The 18994-nt window shown below is 54.7% G+C and overlaps 1 protein-coding gene across 3 annotated transcripts in view; it reads left to right on the top strand.

Annotated features, from left to right (window-relative positions):
* Window positions 1-843: 843 nt before the first annotated feature.
* Window positions 844-18994, top strand: part of NTNG2 (netrin G2) — a 71346-nt gene continuing 53195 nt past the window's right edge. For all 3 annotated transcript variants that reach the window (XM_068552919.1, XM_068552918.1, XM_068552917.1), the window contains exons 1-2: window positions 844-1389; window positions 5099-6158. In XM_068552919.1, the coding sequence (XP_068409020.1) occupies window positions 5946-6158 (213 nt within the window). In that variant the 5' untranslated portion in view covers window positions 844-1389; window positions 5099-5945. The remainder of the gene's footprint in view (window positions 1390-5098; window positions 6159-18994) is intronic.

Genomic DNA, 18994 nt, shown 5'->3' with positions numbered 1-18994 from the left:
AACCACAGGTCTCCCCTGGAAGATGAAGGAGGCTCTCCCCACAGGCCTGGGAGGCAGCCTGGAAGGAAACCCCCCGGGGGGGTTGAAGAGCCCAGGGCTGCCCAGTGTGGCCAGCTCCCCGGCCTCTGCCCTGGGCTCTGCAGGAGTCCTCGCGAGGGCTCCTCCCAGGCTTACCAGGGAGTGAGGCCTCTCCTGCCCCCCTACTCTGCACTCCCTCCGGAGCTGGCTTGGCTTCGTCAAAAGCAGGGCCCATCAGGGTGGAGGCGGCGATGTGTCAGCTGGTATTCAGGCTCTGGTTGTGCGCTCAGATCGCTCCCCCTCCCCATCTCCCCCAATCCACCCACCCACCCTTTTACCCACTGCTTGGGGCCTTCTGGGTGGCAGCACTTCACAGAGGGAGACCGAGCTGCAGCCTTGAGCCTTTGGCTGCTGGGGGGTGGGCGGACTGACTCACTTGGCCCCCTCCCTGGTGCCGATGGGGCAGCTCCCACACCCATGGGCGCTGGCACCCGGTCAGGCCCCTGGGTTTCGGAAAAGGAAGCCGCAGCCCCGCGGCGCCTGACCCGAGCTGGCTGAGGATGCGCTCTGCGCGCCGGGACCCGCTGGCCCCCGGGCCGGGAGGAGATGTTTAGCCTGCGACCCCCCCAGAGCAGGCTCGCTCCCGCGGCCGCCCGCTGGGGCCACCCTGGCCGCGGGCCCGCCGGGACGCCCCTGCTCGCAGAGCCCCTCCCCGGGCCGTGGCGCGTCCCCGGAGTCTCGCAGTATTTCCTTCCTGCACCTTTAAGAAGACCGTTGCTCCGTGGTGGGATGGTGTGTTAAAGCCACACAGAGGAAGTTACGCAGCCCGGATCAGACCGAGAGATAAAAGCCCCGATGGTGATCGTGAGCGATGGCAAGAGGATTTAGCCTCGGCATTAACTTGGAGCGGAGTGCAGGGGGGCAGTGAAACGCCCCGCCATCTGGCCCGCGCCGCGCCGGGGGGATGCCCCGGAGCCCCGACGAGCAGCCGCGAAGCCCACCCGGGCCGGGGGCTGCCCGGTGCCCGAGCGCGGGTCCCCTCCGAGCCGCCCAGGGGGCCCCAAAAGTTTGCACTTGTTAGCGGCGACCTCCCGCGCGGCCGGGGCGGGCGATGCGGGCGGCTGGGGCGGGCCCCTCCCCCGGCCCGCGTCTCCGGGACGGCTGCGGGCGGCCCCCCCGGCGGCCGGAGGGCTCCCCAGCCCCGATCTGACGGCCGCGGCGGCAGCGGGAGCAGCGCGGGGAAGGAGCGCCGGCTCGCAGCCCTCGGCCCTCGCCCCACCCAGCGCCAGCCGGACGGGGGAGGCGGAGCGCCGGAGGGTGGCGGTCCTCGGCCTCCCGGGTCTCCGCTCCGGGGAGCTGCTCCGAGCCGGGGTAAGGCTGGAGGGGAGAGCCCGGGAGGCGAGCGGGGGGCGCGGGGGGGGGGGGGGAGAGACGCTGCAGCTTTGCCAGGCTGGTTTCATTTTTAAAGGGCTTCGGTGACCGTGCAGGCTTTCCCGCGGCCCAGGAGCCACTTAAAGCGGCCCAGCAAGGGCTCGGACGCAAAAGTTATTTGGCGGCGGCCGTTGCTAGCGGAGGACTCGAGTCGCTTGGAGAGGGGTGTGTGAGTGTGCATTTGTAGCAGCATCTTAAAGGAGTAGCTTGTCTCTCTGGCTGGCTTTTCCCCACCAGGGTCTGTTTCCATCGTTTGTGTGAGCGAGTGGTGGGGATGGGTGTTACCAGAATGCCTGGACGTGTTTGTGAAAAGGAAATTAACCCTTCTCGCGCGCCATTCCCCTACCCCAATTTCATCGCCACCCCAATTCCTCCCATCCCCTTCCCCTCTCTGAAAACTGGGTACGTGTGAGTTGCGCAGAGAAACTCTGTGTTCCAGCGGCGGCTAGAAACTTCTTTCCGTGCCCTGGAGGGGTGGGCTAACGGGGAGGGTTATGTGCCTGGACCGGCTTAGGGACAGCGTGGAGTCGAACCTCCAGCCGGGTGGCGCGCAGATGGTGGGAGCAGAGGCCGCGGGAAGGCGGGAAGGGGACCGTGGGCTCGCGGCGTCCGCGGGCTCCGGAGTAGTAAGTTGTCCGCCTGGGCTGGGGGCGGCAGCGCTGGGGAAAAGGATGCGACGAATTCCCCGGCGCTTTGCTGGGCGTCTTCTAAGTAAGGGAGGCGGTGCCAGGTGTGGGTGCACCCTCGGTGCCTCCGGGCCTTTTTTAAAGGCGTGATTATTAATTGCTCCCGTGGCTTGCACTCAACTCCGGGAAGACGAAAAGCGACTGCGGGATTGCCAGGCACGCATCCCCGTGCGATGCCCGCCGTTTGCAGCCCACCCGAAGCACGGACTCCGAACCCTTGGCGTCCAAGGCTGGGAGCTGACCCCCATCTCCACACACCCCCCCCCCTGCCCCCGGCCCCAGCCGCCCAGCCGAGGCCTCCTCCTCGCGCCCCACCCCCCTGCGCTCAACTCTTCGGGACTGTCTGGGTGCTGAGAGGGCGTGGGGGGCGCCCGGGAGCCCGAGAAGGCTCCCGTTCCGGGGCTGGGGGCACCGGGGCCGCCGGAAATGGGATGCTCACTCGGGCGGCGGCATTGAGCGGGGCACCTACTGGACCGGCGCGGGGTGAGGGGTGGTTAGGGTTGGGAGGATGGGGTGGGGCTGGAAAGGTGATCGCGACCGGGAGCGGGCTCCCCTTTCCTTCCTGGCTCCCAGCACCCTCCCCTGAAGGCAGATATCACCCCCCTCGGCTGTCCCCGCTGGGAAAGGAGAAGAAACTTGGGGGTGGGCTGGGTCCTGGGAGAAGCCCCCAGCGCCCCCTCTCCAGGGACCACCCCCCCCCCCAGGGGCTCCGCGTCCACCAAGGCAAGTTTCCCACGAGGCGAGGGCGCAGCCGGCAACTCCGGGAGGAGCTTCCAGCCCAGCCAGCTCGAGAGGCGCTAATTCAATACGACAGAGAAATCTGAGTTCAGAAATCCTGGTAAAATCTAATTTTCGGGTTTTAATACCCTGGCTTTCAGCCCCCCTCGGCTCCTGAGGACTCTTAAAAGAAAATAAAGCGCATTGATTCTATTTGTTTCTGGGAGCTGCAGTTTCTTAATAATATCAGGTGAAGATTTATTTTCCAAGGAGAAAACTATCCACCGGGATACAACCTCTTACTCTGAAATTTCCCACACTGGCTTCTCACTCCGTGCTTTCCTCCTCCCCGTTTCCAAAGACTCTTGCATCTCTCCCCCTCCCTTTTTTTCTGTTTGGCAAAAACTGACTGTAACATTCTCATGCTGAGCTCACAATTCCCTTACGATGCCAGCAACGCCCAATTGATTGACTAGTTGTAAACACATTTATTACCCACCCCGCCCCCCCCCCCGCAGATTTTGATGTTGTTGGCTCCCCCGACCCCATCTTCCAGGGAATGCATGGCATTTAAGCCTGCAGAACTGCAAAGCAATTAATAGGTTTGCGAGGCGCGCTGCCTCTTCCATCTCGCGGGCCTCCTGGCCTCCGGGCCTCACTGCCTCCCCACGCCCGCCTGCGTCCAGTGCGGTCCAGGCCGAGAGCAGCACTGGTCCTGCAGACGAAGGGAGCCCGCGTCCGGGCCCACCCTGCGAGCCGCGGCCCGGCGCCCTGGTGTCCCGCATCAGGAGCGCTCTACCTGGGAGTGAACAGTTAGGAGCCCGCGGCTGGAAGAATGAGTTAGGAATGTGCTGTCTTCTGGGCAGCGCGAAGCTCAGAGAGAGGCATCCAAACCTTTGCCGGCCGCGCTATCTTATTTTTACTACATTTTCTCAGGTTGTAAAAATAGTCTCCAGGCGGGTTCTTTCTGAGAGTTTTCTAGCAAGAAGCACATTCAAGGCTGGGCAGGCTCTGTAACACTGTTTCTCTTTAAACAGCCAGAGGGGAGATGTGAAAATGTGTCCCCCTTGGATCCTCCCCATTCATCTCCATCAAGAGCCCTTCAGCCAGAGAGAGGGGCAGGGGCTGCCTTAATGCAGATTTATGATGTCCCCAGCCTGGAGCTTTGGGGCAGAGGCTGGGGACTTCTCCTGGGGAGGTGCGGAGTGGCCAGCCCCCATTTGGACAATGTCCCCCCCCCCCCCCCCGCCATTCCGGTTTGTCATTTTTGGCAGGAGTGCATTTGTATCTGGGTGGAGAATGGAGGTTCATGGAAAGGTAGTTAACTCTTCAGGACCTTCTAGGTACAATGGCTGAAGAGTCAGAAGTTTGGAAATTTAGATGCAATAATCATAGACATAATAACCAGAATTAATAACACACGCGCTTCTGCTGTGACTCATTGCAGTAACCTTTGCCCTATTGGCTAGTATTTTTGGCCAGGATCCCACACTGGGGACCAAATTCTCCTGGTGATATATCAAGTGTCCTGAAACACCCCACACTATTGGAGTCGTGTTTTTCGCAATGTAACATTCATCTTAGTTATGTCTATTTAGGGCTTTTAAATAATTACCGGTAGCTTAAAATAGTAAAGCAACAATCATAATGGTGACCTGTTTATAAACATACCCTCTAAGGGATGATTGCAAAATTTTGGCCTTGATTGGAAAAAGCTAATATGACAAATCATTGTCACTTCCGTCAAAGTCTTCAACATCCCTAGTTTCTTACAGTTAAAAATTAAATTCACCATTTCAGAATTTTGGAGAGATATTTACTGGCACCCAGTTCGTAACTGTTGGCCCACGCGTGGACCATTCTTAATCGGAACCTGTCCACACAGCCTTATCGGCACCTGTGATTACAGCTTCATCTCTGCCTTCCGCGGTTTTGACATTTTGACTTGTCAGTCATGATAAAGCCACCATTCAGTCTCGGCTCCTGGGGCTGTTTTTGAAAGTCACTGACCCCAAACAGGGGCACTTCTGCTGACCCCGACACCCCCATAAATAAGGAGAAAGCGCATCACCTTTTTAATAATGTGCCCCATCTCCAAATGTGCATCTCCTATATTAATAAAAATAACCCAGTTTCCTCGGGACACTTTGCTAATGCAGCCTCATTTTTTTGCACATTTTGCCAGAGAGCTTTTGTTCTTATACATCTTTACCCCCCCCCCCCTTTCTCTATTTAATTTGTTGCAGGTGTTGTTGCTAACGAGCTCTCTCTCCTCCCTTCTTGCGATGAAAGACAAGCCAGACCCCGGGTACCTGGATGGCTTGGAAGCTGAAGTCTCAGAAACTTCCTAATAAGTTGCCGATGGCTACCAGCCAAGGTCAGCTGGTTCCCATTAGCGCCTGTCCCCACCAAAGCCGAGCCAAATAAGCTGCTCCCCAGTTAACACCTCAGTCGCTTTTTTTATGCTCCAGTCCAGCTGCACAATTGTTGTCACTTTACGCCCATATGAAAAGAAATCTCTTTTATTGGCCCAAAATGCCAAGTCCAGTCCCATAGAGGGAACGTGTTTGCAGCTAACAGGTACACCTCCTGATTTTATTTTATCTTTACAACGCAGGCCGGAGGGTTGTTTTGCAGTTGTGTTGAGCACATCACACATTAAGGGCCCTTTAAAGACCTGGGTTGATTGGAAGGACAAAAATTAAAAGCAATCTGATCCGGCCTCATGCCAGATCCCTGCGGATTTTCTCCCTATCCCATTTCCATCCACTGTCACAATTTGAGAGTCTGCCTGATTTGACCAGATTCACCTCTGGGAGAGGTGTGATGCCAAGGTTAGGAGGACGCCAAGTTGTGGGCAACTTCTCGATCTGCCCATCAGCAGTCTGAGAAACGCTGGCTCTGAGTTTTCCATATCGGCCTCTTGGAAAAAACAAGTTCCTCGCTGTTTGCAACCTGGCCGAGTCCCTGGGACATCCGGCCTCCGTCGCCTGGTAGATGTGGCTTTTCCATGCTGAGGTTTCGAGTCCCTCCTGACCCAGTCGCCACCTCTCCGGTCCCTCTCTGGGCCTTGCCCCTGGGGACTGCGCCGCCATGCTGCACCTGCTGGCTCTTTTCCTGCACTGCCTCCCGCTGGCCTCTGGGGACTACGACATCTGCAAATCCTGGGTGACCACGGATGAAGGCCCCACCTGGGAGTTCTATGCCTGCCAGCCCAAGGTGATGCGCCTGAAGGACTATGTCAAGGTGAAGGTGGAGCCCTCCGGCATCACGTGCGGAGACCCCCCTGAGAGATTCTGCTCCCACGTAAGTCAGCCCCACCCCGCCGTTCTGTTCGCTCAGGCCAAGTGGGTGGGGGTCTGGGCCGGACCCTTGGGGTGGGTGAGCAGAGCGGGAGGACCAAGATGCAAGGTTGACTTTCCTGCATGTAGGTTTGGGATCAGGTCTCTGTCCCACCTTGGAAATGTGCCAAAGCAAAGGCAGCCCTGAGGATGCTGGGGTCACGTGACATCGTTCTTTGGGGTGGGGAAATTCTTGGCCAGGTGATCACTAGAGCCTCTCCTCCTGGGAAAACCACAGTACTAGTCACGGTTCCCCAGCCTTGCAGATAAGCCCCGCCTCTCTCGTAGGAAGTCAGCATCTGGGCAAGCGAGCAAAGTACTATTCGCAACGTTGCACTCTGACCTCCCTCTGTTCGTCCCTTTGTGGTGCCACTTCCTATTCCACCCAATCCAATCCAGCAAACAGATTTGCCAAGCGAGGGAATGCCAAGCACCGAGCTGGCACTTTGCAGGGGAAGGTTTGAAGGCAGTGCAGAGGGGATTCGTAAGGGAGGACGGAAGGGGTCAGAGCCGGGCGGGCGGTGTGGCTGGTGCCATTTCTGATTCCACCCCTATGTGCAGTGACCACAGTCGCTGGTTAAGTCAGGGGGAAGGCAGACTTTCAGGTGTTGTCACTTGAGTCCCTAGTTAGTGAAAGATGGAGTCTTAGAGCCACGGAGTACATCAGTACTCAAGTAACATTAACAACAACAACAACAATAATAATAGCGGGGATCATTTATGCAAGCCCCTGAGTGTGGAGGCTAAGAGTTCAATACGAGTCATTCCACGGAGTCCTCCACTCAGCTGAGCTGGGTTGATTCTGTGTTGTACAAAGTAGGAGTTTCAGGGGGTGAGCTCTGGACCAGTGGCATCTCTGGGCCACTGCTCCATCATCTATCTGTAAAGTGTGTACACTAATAGCACACACTCAAGTCGCTGTAAGGAGTAAGTGAGCTAATGCACCCTAAAATGCTCAGACTAGGGTCTGGCACAGAGCAAGTGCCCCTAGGTGTTAGCTATTGTCATTCCCATTGTACAGATGGAGAAACTGAGGTCCAAAGTCACAGCCCAGGAAGTGATGAAGCTATGATTTGAGTGTCTGGCTCCAGAGTCACTGAGCTAATCTGCCTCCCGAGAGACGCCTTCCCACTGGGCAGAGCCCCGGGTCGGGCAGGAGGCTGGACAGGGCAGCCAGGCTGCAGGAGCCACAGGAAGGGCTCAGTGTCATCCTCGGGTGGCTGCTGCCTTCATGTGTCCTGGGGGAAGCCTCCAGGTCTCTGGGTTTATGGCTGGACTGAGCCAGTGTCCCCACTGGGCCCTGAGGATGCCTCAGTCCCGTGGGGCGCTTGGGTCCTATCCTAGAGCAGTCAGCCTGGGAAGGTAGGTTCCCACTTGGATGGTCAGCAGTCAGGAGGCTGTCACTGTGGGTGGTGGCTGGGCTGGCGGGAGCTAGCTGGGGAGAGAGAGAGGGAGGGAAGGAGAAAGCAGCACAGGGCCAGGAGCCAGGGACTGGAGAGTTCCACTGCACTGAGGACCCCAGGGCTTTGCTGGCTCAGGGACAGGCAAGGGGGCTGGCCCCTGAAGGTCAGGGCCAAGCCAGCACCGGGGGAGCCGAGCTCTGAGTCCACATCTGAAGCTGGCTGCCCACCCCAGCTCATGTAAGGACTTCTCCACACACTCCCTGAGCAGAGTCAACCGCTGCCTCTTGTATTGGAGTCTTGACTGTATTTCTTCTTTTGAATATTAATCGTCTTAATGTGCTGGGGGCGGGGCCGTGGGGCGGGGTGCCTAAATCATAAATCACTGGACCAGCTTCTGGTCAAGGCTTGAGGGGTGGAGATGACCATCAAATGCAAGTCTGAGGCCCTCTCCTGGCCAAAGCTGGCTCAGGATGCCCTTGACCCTGGGCCTCCGCCCTGCCCCTGACCCTGGGCCTCCGCCCTGCCCCCACTCTTACACACAGAGAACCCAGTGCAGCTGCCGGGGTGGAGTGGTCACCCCGCCACAGTCCTGATGCCACCCAGCATGGGTCCTTGAGCTGTGCAAGGAGCATTCATGCCCTTCCTGTCCTCTCCTGGGAAGACCGGTGAGGAGGGCAGGGGAGGAAGAACAGCATCTCCCTCAGTGTCCTGACACCTGTCTGATGGACTTAAATATTTCATGATGGGCTGCCATCCGGCTCTGCCCTTGATTACAAATGTGCAGCCAACGAGGAAGGGGACGCTGCCTAGGCTGGCTTCTGCAGGGAGGAGGGGGTCACATCCAGATGGTTTCAAACCCCACCCCCACCCCACTGTTTATTGCAGCTTCCCTGAGCAGGTTCTGTGCATGTCTCATTAAATTATCTCTAGGATGCTCTGAGGTGGGGGCTCTTCTAATCCCATTGTAGGGATTAGAAAGCGTTGGCTAAATCCCGCCAAGGTCACTCGGTCTAGAGGGCAGGCTGGGAACTTGTACGTGGCCAGGACCCATGCTTATGCACCCGACGGCCCAGCCTTCCCTCTCTGAGCTTCGGTGAAGCAGAGATGATGGTGTACGCAAGTCACAGTGCCAGTGGAAAGATGCAGCCCTGCCATGGGTGTCCTGGCACGTAGTAGGTACTCCATGTGCGGTAGCTGTTATTTGCTTATTATTGTGGCTATTATGTCCTTGGTGGTGTCTGGGCCTTTGTCTCTTTGCTTCTCTCCAGCCTTGGGGACACCACGCCCTGTATTCCTGGTCTCGGGGCAGCCGGTGGTGGATGTGTGCTCAGGAAGCGTTCACTCCTCTAGCCATGGCCGGTGGCGCCACCAGGGGGCGCCCTAGTGGTACCCAGGTGGCCCTCTGCCCCCTTAGCCTTACAATAGCCCAGTGGGTCCCTGTTTCCTGGCACCCCTCCTGCGGCGAGTGCTGGGCCTGTCCTAACATCCATCCAAACGGACCATGAGCCCTGGGGCACCCTGAGGATGCAAGAGGGGCCATGGAACGACTGCCCCTTTCAGGCTTCAGTGTGCAGACCCTCTCTCCCCGCCGGACTTGTGTACTTCCGCAAGGCCACCTGAGAACTGAATTGTAAATTCCAGCCTGGTGAGGAAGGGGAGTGGGGAGGAAGACCAAGATAAATGACCAAAAAGCCTATTGGCTCTAAATGCACAATGAGAATTAATAGGGCTGAGCTCTCAACCAAGGATTCTTGGGCAAGGGCAAAATTTCAATGAGGGCTGCGGGAGAAGGCGGGCGGCTTCCCACCCCTGACGCCCAGGGCCTGGCTGGAGAGGGCCAGCCTTCTGAGGCTGCAGGGCCAGGGAGAAGGAGGGAAAGGCAGCGCCCGCAAAGGCTTGTCAGCCCCTAGCAGGACCCCTTTGGGATGGGGAGGGCACAGTTGGGCGTGGGGAGCAGCCCCACAGAGCTTCGAAAGAGAGGTTGCCGGCCAGCTGCCTGCGCTGCCATGAAAGGAAGGGGGAAACCCTGTCCTCGTGCCTTGAGCCTCAGGAGAGAGATGGTGAGAAAAGAGGGTGTGGGGCACAGAACAGGCAGGTGGTGTTTAAAATGATCCTACAGCTAGCTACACACTGCTGCCCAAAGTGTAGTCCCTGGACTCACCTTGTTAGAAATGCAGACCCCCGGGCTCCGCCCCAGACCCGCTGAGCCAGAAGCTGCATTTTAACGAGAAGTCAGGTAATTCGGATGCACGCAGGGTGTGCTCTGAGGAACGCTGCTCTCCATGGTCCGTCAGTGATGGGTGATACTTATTATTGATGATGGACAGACAGGAGGCCTGTGGTTCCCACGGGACCTTTGCAGGGTAAGGAGGTGTCGCCCCTGCTGAAGGAGAAAGGCAGAGAGCAGGAGGAGTGGAGGTCCCAGGAGTGAGTGGTGATTCCTGAATGTTGGAGACCTGGCGGAAGTTTCCAGAAAGGTGGTGTGCTATCCCGACAAGAGCCACAGGCCTGGAATCTGAAGACCTGAGCTTGCATCCCAGCTTTGCTGCTTGTGGGCTGGGTGATCTGGGGCAAGTCTTTCAATTTTCTGAGCCTCAGTTTCCCCACGTAATGGGACATGGCTGCCTTGCCCACCTCTCCAACTTCCTGGGAGAAGGAAGTGCCTTTCAGAAGATCTGAAAGTGCTTCAAGAGTGCAAGTTCTCTTCTAGGGTGAGACTTTGATAGTGTCGTTGATCCAGTCTTGAGCATCTTGGTTCTTCCACGGTGAAACAACTGAACATTAAAGGTTTCATCTAAGGAGACTCGAGCACACAGAGGTGCCTGGGTCTTGGTGCACAGGAAAACCCAGAGGTGGTCATGAAGGCACATCTTAGAGCACACGTCTTCCTCAGAACCTGCTTTGCCTTCTCTGTGCCTCCGTATACCCAGACGTGGAGCAAATGGCCCCATCCCTCCCTCATGGGGTCTGCTGGGCTGATGACTGCAGAGGGCAGGTGGGTCCCGGGGGCCTCAAGCCCCTCCCCACCATGACACTGAACACCACGTACAGAATCAAGGTCACAGATGCCGCGCCTCCTGCCAGACCTTGATGTTCACGAAACGTTCCCATCCAGCAGCACTGAGCTCACCAGCCCACTGGCTCAGGTCTCCTTTCCCCTCTGCGTTCTGGCCCCAAACCCACAGAGGACAGCCTGGGGAACACCCTTCCCCACCCCTCCCTCCTCTCCCCGTCACAGCCCTCCCGTCCCGTTTCCGGGGCTGACCTCATGCCAGGTACAGCTGTGATGGGGCAGTGTGATAACTCTTGCAAATCCAAATAAACAACAAGAGAAACACAGCAGGTGTTAAGGGTGGTGCACAACTAACTAGGAGTGGGTGAGACTGAGACCTAATGTAAGGCGCTTGAGAAGGATGAGGGTGCGTCCCGCTCCCCCCCACCGTGCTCTAGCTCACCACGGAGTTTCCCGCCTCCTTGCCTTGGCCCGTGCTGCCTCCTCCGCCTTCTTTTCTTCCTTCATTTCCGAGGCTTTCGTGTTTACCTAGATTACCTCATTTTTCGAGGTTCAGGTTGGACCCACCTCCCCCAGGAGGCCTTCCTTGACTCCCTAGCCCAGGTGGGTTAGAAGGCCCCATCTGGTCACATCTGTGTCATTGGGCTTTCAGACGTGGCCTACTGGTTAAGAGCTCAGGCTCTAGAGGCAGAGAGGTAGAGGTTGGCATCCCGTGCTGTGTGACCTTTGGCATGAAGCTTAACCTCTCTGAGTCTTATTTCCTTAAATGGGACTATTGATAGAAGACGCATTTGGAACTGTCATGAGCGTGGTGCCTGGAGTCAATGGTCAATCCATGCTCATTATTCTACTCCTGACGTTTGCCTCCCCCTTGGACTGTGAGCTCCCCAGAGGCAGGGCTGCCTTGTTCATCTTTGCATTCCTCCCTTTTGGCTCAGTTAATGCTCAGAAGGCATTTACTGAACCAATGGATGGGTGGGTGGAGGGACAGTGTGATCCAGGAAGGCTTCTCGGAGGAGGAGAGATTAGGGCTGACTCTTACAGGAATAACTAGGGTTTCAATCAGGACAGAGGAGGCACCAAAGGCCTCTACTTATCTCCATTTGAGTCCCTGTTCTGTAGGATTCTCAATCAGTTGACACCAGGAGGTCTGCACAGTTCTGTCCTTAAGCAGGAAGTGATTTTGGAAAATGAGCTTCCCCCAGCCCTTAGTTAAAGCCGCTCAGTCTCTTGAAACGCCCGAGGCAGGGCCCAGCCTGGGACAAGAATAGTTCCATGCATGACATCTTGTGGCTTGGTGAAGTCTCCTTCCTGGGGAGCAGACGAGTGACAGGATGGGAGCAGCGGTGCCTGTGAGGGCCGGGCCCACACGACTGAGATCCTGGCCTCTTACTTTTCCTTAAGGGAATGAGTTTGGGTCCCGACACTCCATGGAGCGTAGGGGGCAGAGCCTCTGGAGTGCCAGGGGGAAGGGAACACATCTTTCCAAAGAGTGTCAGAGACTTAGAGGTTCTAGAACTTTTCCCCAGGCTCGTCTGCCTCTTCCCTCTCTACATTCCCTGGCCCTGATTTTTCATATATTTTCATTTTTCTCCCTTAATGCATGTATAACACAAGCTGCCTTGTTAAATCCCACGGGTGACGAGGCAGGGGGTGGATGGATGGATGGGCAGGCAGGCCCCTCCAGCTGTGGATGTGAACTTGAGGTCTGGGATGGGGCAAACGGGCGCCCATGCCCATCCCACCCCTTCTGGGTTGTGGGACTTTGGAGAAGTCCCTCGTGCTCTGAGCCTCGGTTTTCTCATCTGAAAATTGGGGTGATGCTAAACACAATCTCAAAGGAAGGTCGTACGGATGAGACGAGACAAAGCGTGTAGAGCCCTCAGCTGGGTGCCTGGCACGAAATGAATGTTTCCCAAAAGGGATTTTGTTCCCCCATCCTAGAATTTAGCGTGAGAGACGAAAGAAGGAAAAGTAGAAAATAACAGAAGAGGAGCCTATTAGCCAAGCGTGTAAGGTGGGGTATAGTCAGCATGTGCTGTGGGAGTTCAGGGGGGGAAAGCAGGGCACCGGGTTGGTCTGGGATGGTCTACGACCTTGAAGGGTTGGAGGGATTCAGAAGAGCCATGATGAGGCAGAAGGAATCGCAACTGCAGAGATGCAGGAAGGGGTCCGTGTGACACGAGGGGACAGTGTGTGGGTGATGGGGAGGGGATGACCCACTCCACCTGTTTGTTTCATCCCCCCCACCCCGCTCCCTGTAAGCCTGTGGGCGGGGCTGTTATTGTGCCATTGGATAGAGGAATAGACCAAGGCTCCCCAAGGTCCACTAATGGTGGAGCTGGGATGCAACCTTCCTCTGCCTGGCTCCTGACCACTCTCTAGTGTCAGGGGGGTTAGACCAAGGGTGTCGTGGGGGGAGAGGAGGAGCAGAGCAGTGGGCATGCAGAGACCCGAGGGGGCCCACAGGGCATGGAATTCCTGAGCCACAGGGCTGGAACAGAGCTTGGCAGGCTCAAAGAAGCAGGTTCCAAGCTACGGCCCCTTACCCTCACTGCCCCAGTAAGGGGGTCCAGGCTGCAAAGCTCTGTTCCTGTCCCACAGCCCAGGACCCAGGCTTTCCTGCCTCAGACCTGGCCAGGGCCCACTTGGCCCACTAGGATGCTCAGCTCCTACCTGGAGGGGACCGGAGTGGTGGGGAAAGTGGGAAATGGCAGATGATGCATGGTTCTGTTCAGCTTTGGTTTGCAGGTTCTGATTTGTTTTTCATCACAGCAGATTTGCTTAAATATATGAAAACGTGTTTCTAATTCCCCAAGCACGCACCACCTGCTGGCGCTGGTGGGGGGCGGGGGGCGTGTCAGAGCAGCGTGAGCGCAGGATGCGAGCCGGGCAGTGCTGGGCCCCGACAGTCTCCTCACTGCTGGGACAGCTCCTTAGCCCCAGTTTCCCCAACGGTGCAACGATGGGGTTTGGCTAGATTAACCGCTTCACCCAGCATCCCTGCGTGATTGTAGGTACATTCTCGGAGTTTGGTAAAAATCTATGCTGGGGTTCAGCCTTGGTCTCAAACAGACAAAGTGAGGGGCTCCAGTGCAGACGGAAGGGTTCCAAGTGCATATCCTATGCTCAGCACAGCACTAGACGTTTTTTCAAATTTAAATCCCTTTATTATAGTAGTCTATTAAAGGAAAATCAACACAAAGAAAAACAAAGCTGAGGGCTAAAAACAAAACGGTACGTCACATCGTCTCCCCTTGGTTTCTGCTTCTAAATTCTTTTACAAATTTTTTAATTGAGGTATAATTGACATAGAAGATTGTATTAGTTTTAGGTGTACTGTACAACATGATGATTTGATGTAGGTACATATTGTGAAAGGATTACCACTGTAAGTTTAGTTAATATCCATCACCACGCACAGTTAAAACTTTTTCTTGTGGTGAAGGCATTTAAAAATAGTTTTTAATTAAAAGAATTGAGGTGATAGTCATATAACATGAAATTAACCATTAAATTTTTTAAAGTTGGGGTAAAATATATATGACATAAAATTTGCCTTTTTAACCATTTTTAAGTTGTGCATTTAGCACATTCTTGATGTTGTGTAACCAGACAGGAAACCCCGTCTCCGTCAGAAGCCACTCCCCATTCCTCCTTCCGCCAGCCCCTGGCAACCACTAGTCTGCTTTCTGTCTCTCACATTTGCCTATTCCAGACATTTCACATAAATGGAATCATGCAGTGTATGACTTTTTCTATCTGGCTTCCTTCATTCAGCATAACGTTCTCGAGCTTCATCCATATTGTAGCTCGTATCAGTACTTCATTCCTTTTTATGGCCGAATAATATTCCACTGTATGCTCTACCGCATTTTGTTTATCCATTCATTGGTTGCTGGGCATTTAGGCTGTTTCCGCTATGGGGCTATTATGAATAATATTGTTATGAACATTTATGTACAAGGTTTTGAGTGGACATATGTTTTCATTCCTCTTGGGTCTATACCTAGGAGTGGAATTGCTGGGTCATATGGTAATTTTATTTTTTATTTATTTATTTTAAAAATAAATTTATTTATGTGTTTGTTTATGTTTGGCTACGTTGGGTCTTTGTTGCTGCGTGTGGGCTTTCTCTCCAGTTGCAGCAAGCCGGGGCTACCCTTCGTTGCGGTGTGCAGGCTTCTCATTGCGGTGGCTTCCCTTTGTTGCGGAGCACGGGCTCTAGGCGCACGGGCTTTGGTAGCTGTGGCATGCAGGCTCGGTAGTTGCAGCTCGCGGGCTCTAGAGCACAGGCTCAGTAGTTGTGGCGCACGGGCTTAGCTGCTCCATGGCGTGTGGGATCTTCCTGGACCAGGGCTCAAACCCGTGTCCCCTGCATTGGCAGGCGGATTCTTAACCACTGCACCACCAGGGAAGTCCCCATATGGTAATTTTAGATTTAAGTTTTTAAGGAACTGCCAAACTGTTTTCCAGGGCAGCTGCACCATATTACATTCCTACCAGCTCTGTACAAGTGTTCCAATTTCTCCAGGTCCTTGCCAACATTTGTTATTTTCCGTCTTTGTTTTTCACTATAATGGCTAACCTGGTTGGTGTGAAGTGGTATCTCATTAGGATTTTGATTTTCATTTCCCTAATGACTAATGATGCTGGATATTATGTGCTTATTGGCCATTTATATATCTTCTTCGGAGAGATATATATCCAAGTCTTTTGCCCATTTTTTCATTGGGTTGTCTTTTTGTTGTTGAGTAGTACATGTTTTTTATATATTCTGGATACTAAATCCTTATCAGATGTATGATTTGCAAATATTTCCCCCATTCTACAGATAATCTTTCATTCTCTTGATTGTGTCCTTTTAGGCACAATTTTTTTTTTTTATTTTAGTGAAGTCTAATTCATCTCTTTTTTCCTTGTGCTTTTGGTGTCACATCTAAGAAATCATTGCTAAATTCAAGCTCACGAGTGCTTACCCCTATGTTTTCTTCTAAGACTTTTATAGTTTTCACTCTTATAGTTAGATCTTTGATCCATTTTGAGTTAATTTTTGTATATGAAGTCAGACAAGCATCCAACTTCATTCTTTTACACGTGGATATACGCTTTTCCCAACACCATATGTTGAAAAGACTAGTCTTTCCCCATGGAATGGTCTTGACACCCTTGTTGAAAATCAGTTGACCATAGACGTATGGGTTTATTTCTGGACTCTCAGATCTATTCCATTGCGGCACTGAGCAGTCTATGTGCAGTATTTCATCTAACTCTCCCAAATATCCCTCATGGTGGAAACAACCTTTATCTTATTGTCCCCATTTTACAGATGAGAAAACTGAGAGTCTAATACTGAGTGGCAAAGTCCAGGCCCAAACTCAGACCCTAGTCATTCAACCTCCCGAGGAGGGAGGAAGTCCAAATGCTCACCCCTCCTCCCTCCCTTTCTCTCCCACCTCCGTCCTTTCCTCCCTCTTTTTCTCCTTTTTTTCCTAACTTATCCTTTAAGCTGGGATGTTAACGGTGATTCCCAGAGGAGGGTATCTGGGGAGGGGATGTCATGACCTGTGACCTCTCTGGTCTCCAAATATCTCCTGTTTCCACTTCACCTCCTCCCCTCCCCTGCTCAGCAGGGCACCAGATTCTGTGTCTCCATCTTTGCTACACGGGCTGTGCTTGCACAAAGTAGGCGATAAAGAAATGCTGGTGATAATTATCCCTCATCTCAAGTAGATGGTGCAGTTTGGAAGGGGTCTTAGAGATTATCTAAACCAGAGGAACCCCGATATCTCTAAGCGCATTACAGTGGAACTAACTACTCAGGGGAAAGTGGGTGCCTGGTTCCTGGCTGCTGGCACCCTCTGCCCCTGCCCCGGCCCCCTGAGCCCCCACCCCCGGAAGTCCTAGGGCTCCTGTGAACACAATACGAAACCACTAATAGAGTCCAACTTCCGCCCCATTTCCTACATGGGGAAACTGAGGCCCAACGGGATGGACTGACTTCCTGGGGCCCCAGTGAGGGAGCAGCAGACCTGAGAGGTTCGACCGTAAGCCTTAGGCTCTCCCACAGGAGTGGACTGTAGCCCTGGGGACATGAGATCCTCCACACCAGGTCTCCGTGCATCCAGTCACATCCTGGATTTGACCACATGTGGTGGTATTTGGTGGGGGACCTGGAATGCCTCCCAGCGTGTGCTGGAGCTACACCTTCAGGGTAGGCATGGCCATAAGGTTAAAGTTTGCTCTCTGGCCTGCTCAGGTGAGCTCTCACACCTGTGTGTAGCCCCTGGTGACCCAGCCCTGCTCAGAGCTGGCTCTCACAGGCCCTGGGGATCCTAAGACCCCTGCCCTGGCCCGTCCGCAAGCTGTGGTTCTCCTTGCTGTGGCAGCACTGTGAAAGGCGGACAGGAAGGGGATGTTTGTGGGAGGTGGGCAAGGCCAGGGGTGAGGCAGGATGGGGGTCAGAATGTTAGGGATCACGGCAAAGTCAGCCTTGGCGATTACCCTCCGATGTCGGGCTGGGGTGCATGTGGTCCAACCCCGGCCCTCAGCTGGGAGCTTCAGGAAGCAAGAGCCGGGGATACACTCTTGTGTGTCTCACCACATGCTGGTGTTTCTTCCACCCGCCCCATCTCGTGGGTTTTGGCTGCCATTTCCCGAGGCCTCCCTGTGGGCTGGGTACCCTGCATATGCACTTTCTGTGCATAGCGTTTGTGTTTTCTCCGCAGCACTGGGACGGGTATATTGCAAATGAAGGGAGGGAGGCTCAGAGAGATGGAGAGACTTACCCAAGTTTGCACAGCAGTGACAAAGCCAGGATCTGTCTCCGGGGCCTTGACCACTGCGCCATCCTGCCTTGTCAAAAGTCTGGGTCACTGTCCTCGGGGACCCGAGATCTCAAGGTGCAACCACAGAGGGGAAGCCACCTCACCCCTCAGGGTCTCGTTGGTAGGAAGGAATTAAATCCATGTTTGTGGATCCCTCCAGATCTACACCTGGGGCTTTCTAGAGCTGCCCTTCCTATTAAAGCGTCCTGGGCCCGTCTTCAAGGACCTGGCATTCTTCTCCCCCAGCACAGTTTGTCCCGGGGGCTTTGGGACAATTTGGACCCCCTCGGTCCTGCATTCCAGCTCCCTCCTGTTGCCTGAGTCATTTGTCCACTTGACTCCAAGTGTCGACCAGGGAAATAAAAGGAAAGGAAACACGACCAGGGCATTTCCCCTCGGTCGTAGCAGAAGTCCGTTTTTGGGCAAAAGATGAAAAGGAGGAGAATGAGAGATGGAGCCTGCAGGTAACCCCAGAGTCTCGTCAGCCACAGCAGCATGCCCCCGCCTGAGCCCACAGAAAGTGCATGGTGCCCATATGGGAGACTGCAGGTTCCTGAATCGTCCCCTCCATCTGGGGAATCAAGAGACAGCAAAGGCAGGTGACAGCAGAAGGAGAAGCCAGTGGGCCAAAGAGCATGCCCTGTTCCCACCACAGGCACCATCTAAAACCCCTTGCCAACAGCTCCGAGGCTGGCATCTTGCTGGGTCTGGGCTTCTGGGGATCAGGGTCCACGCTGGATTGGCTGCCAGGGGCTGGGTGCCCTTGGGTCTCGTCCCCGCTTTGGGATGTAAATTTCCTGCCTTCACCAGAGGGGGGTCTGTGTATTCACCCTCCAGACCCCACTGCATTCCTAGATTTTGCTTCTGGCTTTTGGGACTTTCAGACTTAGAGAGAGGAAGAGGGAGAGGCATGGAGAGAGCAATAACCTCCCAGGCACTGGAGGACCCCAAGGGGATGGACAAAGGCAGGACACCAACCCCAGCTCAGCTGCAAAACCCCAGAGCAGTGCCTCCTTCTTTGGCGGGGTCTCAGCCCCTTTGAGAATCCATGGTGCTCTTCCTGGAACAATGCGTGCGCATGCACACACACACACACACACACACACACACACAGTTGCAAACACTCACGAGGCTTCCCAGACCACCCTGAGTCCACCTGTGGGCCCCTGTGGGCCCCTATGCTCCCTCTGGCGGCCCTTAAGCTCAGGACAATCACCATGTGTCTTCTTGTAACTGACTGATCCTGTTGTCTGAGGCTTTTCTTGATTCCACATCTTCCACCACCTCTTCAGACCAGCAAAAGCTTATATTTATTGAGTGCCTACTGCATACCAAGCACTTGACCTGAAGTTGCTTGTTGAACCCACCCAGAACACTTACGACAGATCCTATATTTATGCCCATTTTCAATATGAGGAACCTGAGGTTCAGAGAGGTTAAGCCACTTGCCCAAAGTCACACAGCTTCCAAGTAGAGGATCCTGGCACCTCCACTCCAGGCTGCCTGAACCCAGTGCCTAGCTCCTAACCAGGCTGCTTAGCTGACCTGAGGTGCTCTG

Source organism: Eschrichtius robustus, chromosome 10 (assembly GCF_028021215.1).
Source record: "Eschrichtius robustus isolate mEscRob2 chromosome 10, mEscRob2.pri, whole genome shotgun sequence".
Taxonomy (NCBI): Eukaryota; Metazoa; Chordata; class Mammalia; order Artiodactyla; family Eschrichtiidae; genus Eschrichtius; species Eschrichtius robustus.
Note: the sequence above shows the minus strand (reverse complement) of the source record. Positions and strands in the feature narration are given on the sequence as shown.